Source organism: Carassius auratus, chromosome 20 (genome assembly GCF_003368295.1).
Source record: "Carassius auratus strain Wakin chromosome 20, ASM336829v1, whole genome shotgun sequence".
Taxonomy (NCBI): Eukaryota; Metazoa; Chordata; class Actinopteri; order Cypriniformes; family Cyprinidae; genus Carassius; species Carassius auratus.
The window spans coordinates 1-19,379 of NC_039262.1; the positions used below are offsets into that span (position 1 = coordinate 1).

At 35.0% G+C, this 19,379-nt stretch overlaps 1 protein-coding gene across 1 annotated transcript; it reads left to right on the top strand.

Annotated features, from left to right (window-relative positions):
- The first annotated feature begins 482 nt into the window (after positions 1 to 482).
- LOC113120423 (uridine-cytidine kinase-like 1) lies at positions 483 to 18,391 on the top strand. Its single transcript, XM_074559973.1, is given in 18 exon segments — positions 483 to 629; positions 2,872 to 2,932; positions 2,934 to 3,002; positions 3,004 to 3,045; positions 3,047 to 3,071; positions 4,332 to 4,438; positions 4,878 to 5,048; positions 6,378 to 6,449; positions 8,927 to 9,116; positions 9,438 to 9,499; positions 11,159 to 11,175; positions 13,172 to 13,270; positions 13,810 to 13,903; positions 14,162 to 14,224; positions 15,469 to 15,591; positions 16,771 to 16,878; positions 17,522 to 17,678; positions 18,254 to 18,391. Coding segments are annotated over 18 exon segments (1,623 nt in total). The 5' UTR covers positions 483 to 543; the 3' UTR covers positions 18,331 to 18,391.
- Positions 18,392 to 19,379: the final 988 nt, after the last annotated feature.

Here is a 19,379-nt window from a genome sequence, read left to right on the forward strand (position 1 = left end):
CACACCTGTGGCATATACCTTTTATGATACCTGGCATTAAATGGTAATTAACGTACACGCCCTCGGATTTTTTATTATAAAAAAAATACGAAATACAAAAGTATTAATATAAAAAAACATGTAATTAAACAAAAAACAAACAATTGTGAAACATATTCGTAATGTGTAGCATTATAAAGCATTATATATATATATATATATATATATATAATATTATAATATATATATATATATATATATATATATATATATATATATAAACAAGCTTACAGTGAGCATGTATATGTAACTTATATATACTGTATATATATATATAACAAGCTTGCAGTCAGTCAGTATGTGTGTGTGTGTGTATAATATAATATATATATATATATATATATATATTATATATATATATATATATATATATATATATATATATATATATATTTATAAAGCAAAGATCATTCGTTTTTACTATGCGCAAGGCGCCCCATGATCTCAAGTATGACGCAAACGCACTTCCGGACACGCGTTTTCGCGCGTTAGCTGCACACAAACATGGCGATGACAATGAGCCAAAGTGATGTTCAGGTGCAACAGAAAGAAGGAGAGGAGGATGATCAATCGATGTTTAGATCTGACAGGTGAGTAGATCAAGTTCCTCTCGAGCTCTGTTAATGTTCTGGTGTGACCCGGTTGATAAATAAAGGGCAGTGTTGTGTTGATCAGTGCCTACAGTTCAGCAATCGACGCTAGTGTTTAAACAGTTTGTCTGCTAACGTTACTCCTGTATTTTTAGACTGGTTAAGATCTCTAGTCTAGACTCTAGAGCATATAGAGAATGAGCAGAACAGAAGCACTTGTGTTTTCTGGAGCTGCTGGCGTGGCATCTCTGCAGCTCGAAACAATGGAGAAGACATGAAGAGGGACTGAATACAGTTACATTAAAAGCAGTTTCCAGATCAGATATATTTACGACAGTATTACATTTTTGAATTCTTAAGTTCATTCATATTGTTCACTTTTTTTGTCAAAAAGCAAAAACATTGCTGAGCTCTGTGTTGTGTTTAAATTAAGATAATTAAGCAGGTTTAAGTGTGTGGTGACAGATAAATATCGTATACACTACAGGTCAAAAGTTTGGGATAATTAAGATTTTTTTTATGTTCATGATTTCTTATGTTTACCAAGATACAGTAAAACAGTAATATTGTGAAATTTAATTTTGTCCTTTGATGGCAAGGCTGACTTTTTCAGTAGCCATTTACTCCAGATTTCAGTGTCATGATTTTCTGAAATTATTCTAATATGCTGATTTGGTGCTTTGTTATAATAGGTGCACTGTTGTTAATAATTGTTCTTGTTAGAGTCTTTATATAGAATATATTTAAATGTATATAATATATTGCCAAATGTATTGGGACAGCCCCTTCTAATTAACAGGTTTGACTACTTTAGTAATTTATTCTTAATGTTAAGCATATAATGATATTCTAGTGGATTGTGTGCTTCTAATTTTATAGCAACAGTTTTGAAAGGACTTTTTCTATTCTAACATGACAATGCCTCTGTGTAAGGCAAGGTCCAAAAATAAATAATTGATTCAGTCAGTGTGAAAGAACTTGACTGGTGTGCATAAAGCCAAGTCCTAAACCCAGCTGAACACCTCTGGTGTGACTTTAAATGCAAACCTTGAGCCAAAAACTCATCACCAAGCACCAATGATTTGTACATACTAGAGTAAATGGACAAAAGTATTGGGATGCCCCTTCTGTAGAAAAGAAAAAGGCACTTCCAAAACTGTGGCATAAAGATGAAAACATATTTAATGTATTTAAAAATTGTATTTCCATTTCTGTAGCAACAGTTTTGGAAATGTCTGATGTGACTGTACCCATATGTACAAGTCATTGGTGTTTGGTGGCGAGTTTTTGGCTCAAGATCTGCATTTAAAACAGTTCATTTAAATTAAAATCAGCCGTCTCTTTTTTTTAACCTTGCCTGTCCAAACTGTTGCTATAAAATTAGAAGTGCACAATTCCTTAGAATATCATTATATGCTTAAACATTAAGATTTGCCACTCCTGGAAATTACTAAAGGAGTCAATCCTGTTCATTAGAAGGGGGTCTCCCAATACTTTAGGCAATATCGTGTGTATGTATTAAATCTTAAAATATTATGATTTTCTTTTTTTAACCTTACATATTGTATTGAGCACTAAATCAGCATTATTAAAATGATCATGTGACTCTGAAGACTTGAGTAATGGCTGCTGAAAAAAAAAATCAGCTTTTATACAACACATCACATCACCAACAATATAATTTCATGTGAACTATGCTTAATCCATGTAAGCCTGGTCTGTAAGTCAAAGCAAACATCCTGACCTTTTCAGCACCGTCATTGTGTAATGGACTGTACTTTACATTGATGATACATTAGCTCAGTGAGTGTCCAGTGTCCACGTGATGAGAGCCTACTCAAATGAGGCTTCAGGTTTGACTGAGCAGATGAGTGGTTTCCTGGACAGGATAAAAAAGAAAGGTCTTAGTCCTCTACCACACTAACAGAAAGCATCATGTGAGCAGCTCTTTCTGAGGGCATCATAAAGACCCAGATTCCCTCAAGCTCTCTATGAACAGTGTGTAATGACTGTGCTCGGGTCAGATGGGGCCATTCATGATTTCAAAGGCATGTCTGATGGCACTATGGACACTCAACTTACATTTCGCTCTGTTAATTGATAACTGATCAGTTATTGATGAATGTTAATTGAGCTTGTGTGACATGAACAAATGTTTGCACATTATGTTTCCTAAATGGCAGTGGCTCTTTAAGCAAATTCTATTGTGTTCAACCTGCATTTATTTATGTTTTTGTGGTAGTGGCGAGGATTCTCTCGATGGCCTTATGAAACAAAGATGTCCCCTGACCCCTTCGCTGTCCCCCACGAAAACGGACCACCAGCCAAAGCAAAACAGAGCCTCCACTTCTGAGGACGAATAAGAGGACAATTCTACACCGCAGGACGTCCACCCTGGTACAATGTTACTGGGACCCACCTTTAAAGAAGCTTTTGTAATAGGTACAACATGTATGCATATTACTTCTGTTTGATCACACAAATTATGCAAAAGAAAAGTATACATTTCTTGGAAAAAAAAAATCATAATGATCCCAAACTTTGAACAGTAGTTTATATATCTTTAAAACAAAGGTTGAAATCTTTTGTGAAACTTTTAGTATCCGAATGCCTTGCTCTTTTGTCGTGTGTGAGAACATGAGTTCTGTCAGGACTGAGCTCTGAGGTCATTAGTATGCAATCCATTACTCACACAGAGCCTGTCCTATGGGTTACAATTTCACACTTGGATGTGCCCAGTCAATTATTCCTGTAAAAAAAAAAAAAAGTGTGGTGTGGCTGTCGTCCCTGCTTGCTCTTTTAGAGAGAAACTAATAAATCCACCCAAGTGGAATGATCTTCCTTTAACAAAGGTCAGATGAACAGAGAGGCGAGAGAGGACGTAACAACATTGAAGCAGCTTTAAGTGACTGTAGTCCATATAACAACAAGAAGCCTTTTGTTGTTCCCACTGGTGGCGTATCTTATTTTAAATGGTGTTTTCTTAATAATAGACTTTTATTCTGGAAACCTATGTGATACCTCACACTTTATTATCTGAAAATGTAGTGGTCAGCATAATGTCTCGCATGACTGACTTTACAGTCAGACGAGTTGTATAATCAGTTTTTTTTTTTCTGAGTAGACTTTTTATTTTGGAGCTATCCCCTTCCCCTATTATGTTTAAGATTAAAAATTATTTTTTAACCTTATATATGATCTTTATTTATTATAGTAGAATATTCTATTATAATATTTTGAGTGAGTGGCTCTTTTTTCCATACATTTTTGGGGATTTACTTAACAGCCACTTTTTAATGAAAATGTTACCTTGATAAAATTCATAACTAAATTCAAGTTTGTTAATTATATCTGTATGTCTGTCATAATTATGCATGAAAATTAACAATTTTCCAATGCTTTTGTGGGTATATTTTGATTGAACAGATTCTGGTAATTTATTACATCATATTATATTATCATATTATTCAGTGGTTCTGAAGTAATATGGTAAATCACAATGTAAATCAAATCTAAAACCTTTTTGTTATTTTTTTTCTTACATTTAATAAAAAAAATACTTTGTCTTATGTGTACATTTCTTAAACTTTCAAATGTTATTTTAACATAGCAGCTAAATTATGTTTGTTGTGAAAATAGAAGTTTGCAAAATATTGACATTTTGTGCATTTGAACAAGCTGCAGCTTCTGTTGTGTCTGCAGGTCTGTGTGGAGGAAGTGCCTCTGGGAAAACCACCGTGGCCAATAAGATCATAGAGGCTCTCGATGTTCCTTGGGTTGTCCTGCTCTCTATGGACTCTTTCTACAAGGTACTTCACAACTGAGTTCAAGAAGACCCAGCCTGAATACATCTGCTTTGAACTTGTTTCATTGGTGGTATTATTGCTCCAGTACTCCTAGTTGTATTTGCAGACCACTGTACCATTAAAGTACTTCAAATGAAACTTCTTCATGTGTTGAAACTATTGAAGCATTAATATCAATTGCTCTTGCCCCTGTTGGATGAGCTGAAACCCTGTAGGATCTACTCATTAATCCTTAATTTGATATAATTTCATATCCTCCAGCTTATTAGTGGTCTATTTAAGTGGTTCAGTCAGTCTGTTTCTCTCCATGGCGGAAAGTCTACAGGGGACTTTTATTGAAAAGTTTCCTTTTTGTTAATGCCAACCTTAACATTTCTGGAAAAGCATTTCACCACTGAAAAGTGTAATCTTCACTGTAATCTTATTTTCTTCCTGTTTGCAGGTTTTGAGTAAAGAGGAGCAGGAGTTGGCGGCAAGAAACGAGTACAACTTTGATCATCCCGATGCCTTTGATTTTGAACTGCTGGTAACTGTGTTGAGAAAACTGAAAAAGGGCAAAAGCATTAAAGTGCCAGTGTACGACTTCACCAGTCACAGTCGTCGCAAGGAGTGGGTAAGCATGTGTGTGATTGTCTGGTTAGTATGCATGAGCCTGTATAGATGGCTTACTACCTTGTTTTCTCCTCCAGAAAAAAGCTATGTAGTTTCTGCATCCCTAGCTTTGCCAAGCAAAACTGCAAAAATAGTTTGGATGCTCTAAGTATTGAGTCTCAGGGAAAATAAACCTAAAAAAAAGTTTACTTACGGTTGTTTGTTTTTAGCATATAACAATACTTAACAGTAAATGTCATTGCACACCGAGTCAGAAATTCTTGTCTGAAATTTTTGCACGTTAAAAAATAAATACGACATGACGTTGTGTCAATCATGTTTACACACTGCCTCCGAAAGTTTTGTCCGTCATAAAAAATAAATTAATAAAAATTTTGTTTTAGGTTTGATTTCATGCGATTTTGCATCCGTAGCAAGCATTTTAATAGGAAAGAATGAAAAATATGAAAATTAAAAATGAAAAAAACGCATAAAAAAATTTTGGACTCATACTTTTAAATGTGATGCAGCAATGTAATTACGGTTTGTTAAATTTAATATAATTGAGAACATTTAACCTTTTTTACTGTAAATTAATGTTAGATTTACTTTCTTAATCTGATTCTTATATAGTTATCTCTTTATAGATATAATTTAACTCCAAAACACTCTTACAAAGCTGTCAATGACACTCTTGCATTGTTAACTGAGAACAATGTTTATGGCCGTTTTTATTCTTTATAGGGAATTTGTAATTTCATTCCTGAAGTAAAGCAGTAGCAGTAACTACAGTTACTTTAGACTTGGTATTTATGATTCTTTAGGAGCTGCACTGCTTTTATTATCTTCCTAAAAATTAAGGTGGCGAAGATCTTCCTCTGTTTTTAAATGGATTGTAATGCTAATGAGCGATAAAGGGAGATCTCAGGCTCTGAGGCGTATGCAGCAGGACATTCGTGCTGCTGATCAATACCGAATGAATGGCCATTGACGGGAAGTCTCACGGTAGTGCATCTGTCTTAATGGGATCATGACACCATCAGGGTTCCCTTCATTCTGAAGCAGGGGAGCATGGAGGAAATGCATCACCACACACTTCACAGTCTCTTCCCCTACACTGCCTCCGTTTATTAACACCATATTTAAAGTGGAAAATAGTATAAGGCATTTGGGCACTTTGTGTACATTTATTTTTGTGTAATCTTTTTACAGAAATGAATTCTTTATGCTATAATTAATTGACTATTTCATTAATGCATTTTAACTTTTCTGATAATTAATTATTTAATTTTAGATTAGATTGTAACATCACATTGTTTTTCTTTTTCCTGGTTTGTGTTCCTCTCTTCAGAAAACTGTCTATGGGGCCAACGTTGTGATATTTGAGGGAATCTTGGCTTTTGCCAACAAGGAGCTTTTAAAGGTAAGCCTCACATATTAAACTTGTCACACTGGACATTATATAATTCTCCGCTATCACCTTTAACCGGGGTTTATAATATCACAAAGGGCTTTCAGTAAAAGAGAAAGAGAGGAAGAATAATGGAAAGCTTCATAGCCTGAGATATAGAAGAGCATCATGGGAGTCATAAAGCAGAGAGGGATAAATGGAGGTGTAAAAGATAAGGTCAAATGAAAAGAAAGATAGATTTGTAATGACAGGAAGTAAAATAAAATAATGCATTGCTGAAATCCAGATGGCTGTGTTCTTCTGTGTCTAGATTAAAGAAAAGTGTAAAAAAAAAAAAAAAAACCACAGGTCTCAGTAGTCTATTATTATGGCAAACCTTACAAAAAATAGGGAATAAAAAAAAAAAAGTGAAGTATGCATGATGGTTTTTGATGTTCTCTTTATGCTGATTTCAAAATTGTCTTATTGTGATGTTTTATTACTGTATTTCCATCATGAGATTGATTCGTTAAAAATTTCTTGAATGAAAGTATTATTTTCTTTATTAACCCCATTTTTTCTATATATATTCTAAAATTGTAATGCAAAAATATTTTAAAAGAAGTCTTCATTAACATGTTTAAATTGTAAGTTCTTATTTTTTTCTTTTGAATATTCAGGGAAATGATCCTGGAAATTTCTCATAGCCTGGTTTGTCTCTGCTGCTTGGTAATGGATCTCTACTATAGCGTCTCTGTCTCGCTCATATACATGAATACTAGTTAATATTTAGCTAGATAATAAGTTCTAGTTGTCTCTTCTATCATTTAAGATAAGAAAATCAATCTCTGGATGAAGAATAGATATGTAAAATCTTGTTCTTAAAGCCTGGTCCTATCGAAACGGCTTCTCCCTGTGTTCTTTTCCTCCTGCGCCCTGTTGTTTTCCTCACACAATGAAGATGACCGATTCTTCTCTCTCTCTAATGATGAAGGTGAAGAGCAGTCACAGGAAGTGAATAGGCGGTGTTTATCTACGCCTGCGTTGACGGTTCCCAATTGCCGGGTTTCGATTCTTCCCTGCGCGAGGTGTCTGGAAATCTATACAAATTAAAATGGGGGTTATTGTGCACACATTGGCAAAGCAGTTCATCCTGATGTGATTTACAAGCAGCGTGCAGCAGATGTGCCGCAGAACGAATGAAACTAAAACGGTAGATTCGGCTAATGAATGGATAAGGGTTTTCAGTTTAACACTCTCATTGCAGGTCTTTGTGAATACAGTGACAGCTCACCTCCATTTTAATTTCAGGAAGAGTGAGCAATGTATTCCTGTCCTTTAAAAGTTGATATACACTTGACCTTTCACCCCATTCATGTGTGTTTCTTGCACGGCTGCACACAAAGTCTTATAAGTTATACCTCGTGTTGGCAGGGCTGCTGGCACTGCTGTTTAAGGGTGTTGGATTGTTTATGGTTACCCTGAAATGTAATGCCTTAGCCATATCATGTGGACTCACTGAATGATATCCATTTTCAGCGTCAGTGTCAGCACCAGCGGTACATCTTGGCTAGTTGGCGTCACGCTGCACTACATTGCTTTGATTGATCCTGACTTCCTCTTTACTGAGCAGCTTTTTTTTTTATATCCTATCCATTCACTATCCTATCGTTTTGAATGCTCTGATACGTGTTCTCAGTAACAGGAACAGAACCGTCGAGGAGAGACAGTATCACTTTGGGCTGGAGAATAATGAGGGTTATTAATCAATGGTATATGCTTCTGTTAAAGTTTTTCTCCCGCCAAAAAATATTGTAGTTAAGCAGCAAATTCTAGATGAAGAACTACACTACTTTTCTAAAGTTTGGGGCTGGTGAATTTGTTTTAAAGAAATTTCTTATGCTCAAAGGGAAAATGCAGTATAAAGTAAATTGTGAAATTACATTTTAAAATATAAATTTTCTGTTTTAATGTTTTCAAATGTAACTTATTCCTATAATGGCAAATCTTAATTTTACAGCATCATTACTTTAGTCTTCAGTGTCATGTGATCCTTCAGAAGTCATTCTGATATGTTGATTTGCTACTCAAGAAACGTTATTTATTGGAAACATTGATAGATTTTCCCCCTAGCTTTTTGGATTCATATAAGAAAGAAAAAAAACAGCATTTATTTTAAGTTGAATTTTTTTGTAACATTATAAATGTCTTTTCTGTCACTTTTAAACTATTTAATTCATCCATAGCTAAATATAAGTTTTCCAGAAACCACAAAAGAACTGCAGCAGAAAAATGTGTGCGCAAGTTATATTAAGTAACTTTATATTAAATCCTTCAAAATGCACCAGATTGCACATATTTGAATGTGACTTGGTTGCAATTTGGCATTGTCATTATTAAAAGAGTTGTTTGTTGCAGCTCTAATGTACACTTTTTGTGTTTGTCTATCACAAGTTGTCAGTTTGTTTGACGTTTTGTTGTATGTATTTCTGTTTCTGTGTGTCCTTCAGCTCCTAGACATGAAGGTGTTTGTAGACACAGACTCAGACATCCGGCTAGTCAGGCGCTTAAAGAGGGACATCACGAATCGAGGGCGTGACATTGCAGGCGTCATTAAACAGTACAACAAATTTGTCAAGCCGGCGTTTGAGCAGTACATCGAACCCACTGTGCAAGTTGCAGATATTGTGGTCCCAAGAGGTATGTGAAGTTGGAAAATGGTGCCAAACATTTTGTGAGATATCAGACTATTAAGTATATTTTACCAGACTGTCTGTCTTTTATGGTGTTAAGCAATATTTATATTAAGAAATTTAATTACTAGGTGATCTAAAAATATTTCACCTTGATTTTTTTTTTATTTTATTTTTTATTTTTTGAAGTTCTGTATATATAACAGAGACATTATACAGTTGTAATAGCCCTTAATGCTGGTTCAGCAGTAAACAGTTACTCTGAAAGCTCTCTATTTTTAGATTATTATATGCTTTATTATAACAGTCCCCTTCCATTTTTCTCCAGGTGGAGAAAACTTCGTAGCCTTGGATCTGATTGTTCAACATGTTCACAGTCAGCTGGAAAAGGTAATGTAATAAAAATGTCTCCTCATTCTCATCTGTTTGACCGAGTGAGAATGATTAGTTGGTCTGTGTAAAATGAAGTGCTGAGAATGGCCAAGATGCATGTTGTATTCCCTGCTAGATGATCCACATGCTCTTAATACTCGCACAGATGTTGCATGCGTGTGCATATGAAGCCCGTGCCATGGTATAAGTGTAGTATGCCCTCTGGTGGTCATACTCTATATGTGACAAAATTTTGTTAGAAATATTATGTGCATTGGTTCAAACAAGAAAAGACAAGGCCTGTAATCTTGATATATTAATTTTACAGTCCATCTTTTCCTTTATAGAATTGTAAATTAATTGCAATATAATTTGGCACAATATAAAAAATTAAAATAATGACATTTCCTTTGGGAATTGATTGCATCTGTGGGCTTTTCATACCAAAAAATAGTGACTAGCCTTTTGACTGTTGGCTAAGTCTGAGTGACGTTCATGTGCATGCATTGCAGATGTATTCCACAAAAAGGGTTTAGTGCCTCTTTGAAATGTAATCGTTTTCTGTGCCTGGCGGGCTGAATAAAGTCATGAATTATCCTGAGGTGGGAAATGATTTTCAGTTTTTTACTCGATCAGTCACAATGAGGAATGATCTTTAGAACTAATGAATGAACCATGTGCTTTTGTGCAGAAGATATCATGCTTTAAAGACACAGGGCCGCATTGGGTTTCTCATCATAGAGGTCAGATTTGAAAGATTTTCTGTGTTAGGTACAGAGACTACTTTAACTGAAAAACTTTCAAAGTACTGCAAATGTAAAAAAAAAATTTTAAAAAAGTTTTACAATGTTTCCTCAATTAGGAGCACTTTTTACATTTTGTTTTGTGTAATGTGTGACGTGGGTTTTCAGTGTTGTGTGTGATGGATATGATGGTATTAAAATATTTTGCTTCATAAGAGAAAAAATATAAACCAACTTGCTAACATGACAGATTAGGTAGCAGCCATTACATTGGAACTTGGTTTAAGAAATTGATTAAATTAATGAAATGATAATTACTGACCAATGTATAAAGCTATCTATATTATTTTCTTATTTAAAATATCAAATGGTGAGTGTAACCACACAATTACATAAATTATTATATAAATAATAACTGTATTACGGTACTTTAATAATATATTCAATTTATTCATTTATTAATTCAAAAGATTTTCCCTAATTCAAACACTTCTTTTTATTTCTTTATTAAAGAATCACCTCCCCCTTTTTATATATATATAAAAAAAAAAATAACCTGGTGTGATAAAAGCAACGTAAAATTTATTACAATGTAAAATTTAGTGCCTATATATGTGGTATCTGAACAACCCCATGACTCTACAGCTATACAGTGACACTGATAAAGAGGCATAGATGTATATTGTGTAAAACTGCAAGAATGTGATTATATCAGGTTAAATATAGGGAGTAAGAGTAGCTGACAGTGGCATGAATTATTTTCCCAGCATACCATGGAGAGGGTGAGGGCTGACTGTTTGGAATGGCTTTTCTGAGTGAATATCTCATTTCATGAGTTTGTCTTTTTTTCTTTTCTTTTTTTATTTCTCTCCTCCTATGTGTGTTTGCAATGAAATACTTGCTAAACCCTCAACCGATTGCTCTAACCATCCAGCGTGAAATCACCGTGAGGTATGGCTGCTTTTCCCCTCATTTCCTTCCATCTCTTTTTCCTTCATTCTTTAAAGCTGTGCTTTCTCTCTTCTTTCTTTTCCCTAAACCTGCAGAGATGCAAATGGAGACAAAAGGGGAAAAAAAAAAGCATAGCTCTGGCTATGGTCTACATTAAACACATTGAATGTAAAGGCTGCAGTATAAATGGATACAGAGCCCTGCGCACATTAAATTTGCATTATTTAAACGGTAGTGCTTGTTTCAATTTCAATGTTAATATTTTGGCCAAAATTATCAACAAAGCAAAACATTTAAATGGACAGTGTATTAATGACTTCAATGAATTGCGTGAAATTGATATGAAGACAGAATATATTTATAAATAAGCTTTGCGAGCCAAAAAACCCCCCACCATAGCGTCACTGTGTATCTTTTGTCTCCACCTCCACTGTGTTATTTTGATGCTGTTGCCAACACAGTCATGGGCCTATTTCAGTGGTTTTGCTCTTCAGATACTGTGAAATCCTCTGATAATGCATATTAGGGTCTCTGTATTGAGACATCTGTTGTCATTTTATCATTTTAGACTGGCAACAGCACCTCAGCTGAAAACCACTGATATACGACCCAGACCTGAGCTCATCCTGGCTGTGATGTGTCCGTCTGTTCTGTATAGACTTTAATCAGGTCGTGTTCTTTTCTCCCCCTCCCTCTCTCTTTTCTCTGTCTCGTCATCAATGTCTCCCAATGAACATTTATTCCTTCTTCAGAGGAAACTCCGCTGGGATATGTGAGGATAAATTCTTGCATCCTCTTTTTTTTTTTTTTTTTTGATTTATTTTGTTTTCTTGGATCCATCCTCTGCAGTCCTTCCTTACTTGATAAACCTGTTCTGCTCTTTTAGATTTTTTTTTTTACTAGTATTACTGTTTGAAAAAACGTTTAAGCTTGTGTATGTTTAACTTTCAGAATGAGTTTATAAATCCATCACAGTGTCCTAACCATCATTGCCTCTGAAAAGTGACAAGACATTTTGTCCACTACTTGGTTTTAATTTTTTTGGCCTTGCATAGGTAGAAATCCAATTGGTCCAAAATCCCTGTTCGTATCTTATTGGTTTTCGTCATGTAATGCTGAGGAGCGGTTTTGTGTTTAGTGGAGACAAAGCTCTTGTCGCGTCACACTGGTTAGGACACCGTGTCTTTCTGTATGGGATTGTGAGCTGACGTTTGCTAAAGCTGAAGCCACAATGAAGGAAATTTAGCTGCCGCATATTAACTGTCTCAAATCGGTCAGTAATGTAGGTCGTATACTGTAGAGAGCAGTGATGGCTGTCCATTAACATCTTGTTGGTTTTATTTAATATCATATTATTTCACTGTTTAAAGAAATGGTTTAACCTAAAATTAGAACTGTCATTTACTCTGCCTGAAGTATTTTTGCCTGAAGTAAAGAAATATTTTTCTTTCTTCTGTGATATGCAGAAATACTTTTTTACAATGTGAAAAAGCATCATGAAAATCCTGCCTTTACGTGTGTGTTTTTTTTTCTATAATTCCTATGCATCAAATCTTTGGTTGCAAAACCCTCACTTCTGTCTACTTCTAATTTAAAGGCCTGTTCACACCAAGTCTGATGATGCACACACTTGTATGTAGAAACCTATGATATTAAAAGGTTGTCAACACATAGCCCAAGTCAATGTCTTATTGGTCAGTGAGGTTTGTTTTTGGGGTAAAACTGGTCTTTGCATTGATAATGAGTAATTATGCAATTGTTTTATTTGAAAATTTATTGATAATGGAAATCCTGACTTGAAGTGAAAGGGCCTTGACTTTACCTTGACCTGCTACCATAACACTTCAAACTCACATCAGCTCTACAAACCATATTCATACTGGGAAAAAGTCAAATATTGTTATATTTGTCTATTTTCCATTAACAAAAAGTTTGGTTTTGTTTGCTTGTGTGCAACTTGTGGAATGTTTACGTTTGATGTCTGTGTGGGATATAGATCAGCCCTGGCATCTGCCCATCAGGGTCAACCTTTACCCAAGACCCTGAGTGTCATGGAGAGCACCCCACAGGTCCGAGGAATGCACACTATTATCAGGTATGACCTCACTGCTGTTATGAACACTTCAAAACTGAAAAGAAAATCAAAACAAGCACTACCGTATAAAGAAATAAATTTATTCAGTAAGGACACATTAAACTGATCAAAATAAGTATTAAGCAGCTGTTTTTAACTTTGATAATGATAAGGAGTATCAGCATATTAGACTTATTTCTGAAGGATAATTTGATGCTGATGACGTGAGTAATGACTGTTGTTGTGAATACTTAAATAGCACACACACACTCTTGGTGTTTTAAAAGTTTTATGTAAAATTTTACTGATTGATTTGATCCGTCTTTCAAAAGTATATAATACTTTTATTCAGCAATGATGCATTTAACTGATTAAAAGTTACCGTAAAGTTCTTTAAACAAATGCAATTTTTTTATACTTATACTTAATTAAAATATAATAAGGATTTTCTCACTGTATCTAAACTCTCAGAAGTGGTTTCTGTACACAGTATCATACACTCTTCCAAAACACACATCATCTCCGTTGTGTATTATTGACTGTGTCCCCTGTGCCCTCAGGAATAAAGAAACCAGTCGAGATGAATTTATTTTCTATTCAAAGAGATTAATGAGGCTTCTCATAGAGCACGCCCTGTCCTTTCTGCCGCTGAAGGTGAGTGGACCGCCATTAATGATCAACTATGATTTTTTTCAACATTGTTTTTGATATTATGAGCTCTGGTTATTGGTCATACATTGGTGATACATACGAGTGTAGGCAGCACCCCCATGAACAAATTACATTTTTATGATGTGAAGTGAAGCAAGTCTTCATTCAAGATTATAGCACTTGTTTTATGTAATTTTAGTTTAAAAAAAAAAAATAATAATAATAAATGATCATTGATTCTTATTTGGTCTTCTCTTTTAGCCGGTGTCTGTTGAAACTCCTCAAGGAACCGTATATGAAGGGAAGAGGCTGAGTGGGAAAAGGGTTTGTTTATTAGAAGATTAAAATGTGTTTCATGCTTTTGTGAATAATGTCAAATGAGTTGTCTTTCTACGTGAACCTCTATTAACCATAAAAAAATAAAAAAGGAAATACTATTCAGACTTTTTTCGCGCAGTTCTACAAATGCAGAATTCAGATTTTTTTCACAAATTCCAAGTTTACGTCTAGGGCTGTGCAAAAAATCGAATGCGATTTGCATGCAAATCTCATCGGTAAGGACGCTCCTTTTATTAGAAGTATATCTCCAGCACGTGTGTACAGATCAGGGTTGCCAGGTTTTCACAACAGTTGCTTCTCAAACTAACCAAACTAGCCCAATCGCGTTTCCAGGAAGGTTCCCAGATAAAAAATTGCTTCCCGGGGTTAAAACATAACGTTTTCTAGCAGGGTTGCCTTGGTAAAATTAGCATTTTTGGGGATAAATATCACATTATTTGTATTGGGGTTGCTTTGATCTGCGGACATGAAAAACAACCACAGACTTGGCAACACTGGTGGCATTTACTACACCGAGCCGTAATTCACTGACAATCTACACAAAATCGATGTTAAAATCGCAAGCGATTCTTTGTCGATTTTGAAAACGATTTTGTGTTAGTTGTCGGTAGACTACAGCTCTGTGTAGTAACTGCCGCTCCACCTGAACCAGTGTTGCCAAGTCTGTGGTTGTTTTTCATGTCAGTGGTTTCGAAGCAACCCCAATACCAATAACGTGATATTTAGCCCCTAAAATGCGAATTTTACCCGGGCAACCCTTCCAAAAAATTTATATTTTAACCCCAGGAAGCAATTTTTATCGGGAAACCTCCCGGAAACGCGATTGGGCTAGTTTTGGACTAGTTTTAAGAAACAACCGGGCAGGATTTGTTGTGAAAACCTGGCAACCTTGATCTGAACGCACATGCTGGAGATATACTTCTAATTACAGGAGCATCTTTACTGATGAGATGCGCATGAAAATCGCATTCGATTTTTTGCACAGCCCTTTTTACATCTCACAATTCAGATTTTTTCTTTCTGCCACAAAATAGGCAACATTTGTCTCACAAAAAAATTTGTCTTCCCTTTTTCTGAGAAAAAAAGTTTGAGATGTGAAATATAAATTAAAAATTGTGAGAAAAAATGTCTGAATATATATAAAATTTATTCCATGGCAGAAATACATTTCCATAGTTATCTGTACAGCAGGACTTTACACCTGTGCTTCTTGTTTGTTCGTTTGATAGATTACTGGTGTGTCCATTCTACGGGCAGGAGAGACCATGGAACAGGCCTTGATGGCTGTTTGTAAGGACATTCGGCTCGGAAAGATCCTTATTCAGACTAATCATGACACAGGAGAGCCCGAGGTATTACATCTTCACCCATCCAACTGACAGACACATCTATAAACAAGCCCTGATCCATAAGTTGTCCGTTTTGTCATGTGTCCTTGTGTTCTCAGCCTTGGTGAGACGGAGCGCATGATTTACTCGTTGCATAATAGTCAGGTCACGGTCCGTTTCACCGCTGTGCTTGGCCAGATTTAAGATCTGTGCCTCTTCTCACCTGACATATAACATGTGTCTTGATGTACATGATAAACTCAACAGCTCTGTGCTGATGGATGTCAGTTTGCAGGTATTTGTTTGAGGATTGCATACAGCTCCCTCTAGCTGTATATTCACTTTATGTATGTCGTTCAGCTGTATGTACTATTATAGAATCTATTCAAATTTTTTATTTAGCTTTTATTTTAATATTTTCCGTTTTTGCAGTTTGTAATGTTTTCACACTCTCTTTGTTTTGGGTTGTTTTCTTTTATGCTGGGGTGCCAGACAGGATTTCTGTCATTAATTAATTGGTTATGTTTATCATTGATCAGCTTTTCTTAATATTATGTTTTAGTAGTATGCTTATAGTTGTTTTGTTTTTCAGCAAAAATAACATGGTTTATGACTTGGTGTTAAAATAAATATATTTATTGTATTTTGTACCATTTCACTGGCGACTATAAAATGACATGAGTCTTATTAATTTACAGAAATGTGATTTTTTTTTTTTTCACTATTGTTTGCATCACAAAACAATTTCCTGAAGGACCCTGCTTTTTAATTTGTCATTGTAATAAGTTTAGTAAGAAAGAAACCATTATATTTATTTATATGCACTCTGGTGATTTATATAATTTGTTATACAAATTCAAATAACTGTACGAAAAATATATATTTAATGATAAATTTTTATATCAGTAAAATTATTAATAATTAATCTCTCTCTCTCTCATATATATATATATATATATATATATATATATATATATATATATATATATATATATATATATATATATATGTGTATCTCACTCATACTCAGCTGTAGTGTTTTCATTTGCATTTCTTTCATCTCAAAGTTCCTTTGATGTCCTTTTTTACATTAAGGTTGTTTATGTCTGTTTTTGTTTTAGAAGTTTAGTGTTTTCTGCACAGTAATGTCACATAAATCATTGCTTAGTTTATGAATGTCTTATGGTCTAATTTCCTCCTCAGCTCCATTACCTCCGTTTGCCCAAGGACATCAGTGAGGACTACGTTATCCTGATGGACAGCACTGTCTCTACAGGAGCGGCAGCTCTCATGGCTGTCAGAGTCTTGCTTGTAAGGCACCTCAGCAGACAGATCCTATTTATTTAATTTGAAGTAAAATTCCCAATTGTGCACAGAAACATTTATACTTCCTGGCCATTGTGGAGTAGATTTTGGATCCTTTTAAAAGGTGTAGACTAAATGTCGACATCTCACTATGCTGAATCTTTAATGTGAGTGATAGATGTCAGCCTGATCTGATCTGTTTCAACAAACACCCCAACACAATCGCATTTCTACATGATCTTTGACCTCTCTTGTATATGAAAAAAACAACAATCCTAACCAAATTGCTCCCTTTTTTGTAAGCAAAGTTCACTTAGGATATGGGTGTCTGTCTGGCCTTGGTTCAGTACTTCTATCTGTTAACAACATGGCTACTTGGAAATATATAGATCTGTTGCACTTTATGGTTCCTCCTGGTGTTTATTAAATTTAAACTCTTTATATGATATTACATTAACATTAAATACAAAATTATTCATTTATTCCAAAAATGTTTCATTACATTACATACACCACTCTAACTCGGTGATATACATTATATATTAGATAGATTGTCTTATGTACAATGTTTTTCCTGCACTTGATAACTAAATTAGTCAGTGCTCAGTCAGGTTTAAATCAGGGTAATTCACAAACTCATCTGTTCCAGGATCATGATGTCCAGGAGGATAAGATCTTCCTGCTCTCTCTGCTCATGGCAGAGATGGGTGTCCACTCAGTGGCCTACGCCTTTCCCAAAGTGCGCATCATCACCACTGCCGTGGATAAAAATGTCAACGATGAGTTTCACATCATTCCAGGGATTGGTAAGAGCAGGTTAATTAAAGAAATCGTTCACAAAAATATGAAATTCCTGTGACCTTAGACCATCTAAGATTTAGATGAGTTTGTTTCTTTATCAGAACTGATTTGGAAAAATTTTGCATTGCTCATCAGTGAATTCTCTGCACTGAATAGATGCCTTCAAAAGTCCAAACAACTGATAAAAACATCACAATAATCCACAAATGATCTCCGAAAAGTCTCACATCAATATCCACCAACATATTTCATACTGTTTTGGGCTGAAAACAGAATAGAGGATTTGTACTTTTGCTGGAAGCAGTTAAAATAGATGAACTGGATCCATGTGGATTACTTGTTGATTATGAACTCTAATTCTGACGGCACCCATTCACTGCAGAACATCCATTTGTCAGCAAGTGATGTAATGCTTCATTTCTCCAATTCTGTTTTGATGAAGAAGCAAACTCATCTGTGTCTTGGATGGGCCTGAGTGTGAGTTTCAGCAGTTTCTCACTTCTCACTCAATTGTTCCATTAACAAAAATATAGAAAAAATGGACTCCCCCAAATATATCGTAATTACAATTGTTTTGCAGGTAATTTTGGGGACCGTTACTTTGGGACTGATGCTCCTTCAGACTGGTATGAAAGCGATGAGGGGATGGACTACTGAATTTCATCAAGACCTATGTGAGCGAATATATCTGCATATATTAGAGAAGGGAACATTTAAGCACTTAGTCTCATATGATTGTGGACCCATTGCCCTGCCCTATATAAGCATACACCTTAGCCACCTCTTGCCGTCGATCCTTGCAATACTACATGCTACAAATTAGCCCATGCTTAATACAGGTCAAAGCATCAACGGACCCCCAAACACTGGAGATTTACTGCTCATTAGCTTTCCTTAAAATGCCCACATGACCATCACAATTTGAGGATGTTTCATTAATACTTGAACTGATATGAGTGGAATAACAAGGGCACATCACAGTTGCTTCATGGGTGTGTTTACAATGGCATACTACCAATCTACCTTGTACTGTTTTTTTATTAGTATGTGTATACAGTTTATACTGTATAAAACACACAGTATATGTAATTGATTGCAAACACAGCACAAACTCAGTGTTTGTAAGCTGATTTCATGTCGTCTTTACTTAATTTGCTTTGTATATCATATATAGCATACATGTGCATTTGAAGTGCTTGACCAAATTGACATCTTATACGAAGTAAAAGAAACATTTCCATATGCCTGCTTCAATATAACCTGCTTTTAATATCGCAGCCTTGCTAATAGCAGCTTTGCATAAATGTTACTACCATTAATGGAAGCCCAAGCACAAAATAGGAATTGGGGCAAACATTTTTTACTACAATGCTGCAATTCTGCTCATAAACAATACATCTGTTGTTAAGTCTACATTTACTTTGTTGTTTTGGCTTTTTTTCCCCAATTGATTGGTGTCTTGAAGCTGATGCAAGATTTGAAGTGCCAATCAATATATCAGTCTACTTCATAGTGTTTGTGTGCGAGTGTGTAAAAATGTGGACAATTCATGAAATATTGAAAAGGTATTAGTTAATAGAAAATTCAGTTTTAATTCCAAATGAATAATTTTCCTCATCAATGGTTTTAATATTTAGCACTACAGTGCCATTGAGGGAACAAAGTCAGTTTTATAGTTTTGTTATGTACTTTTTTTTAAATGAATT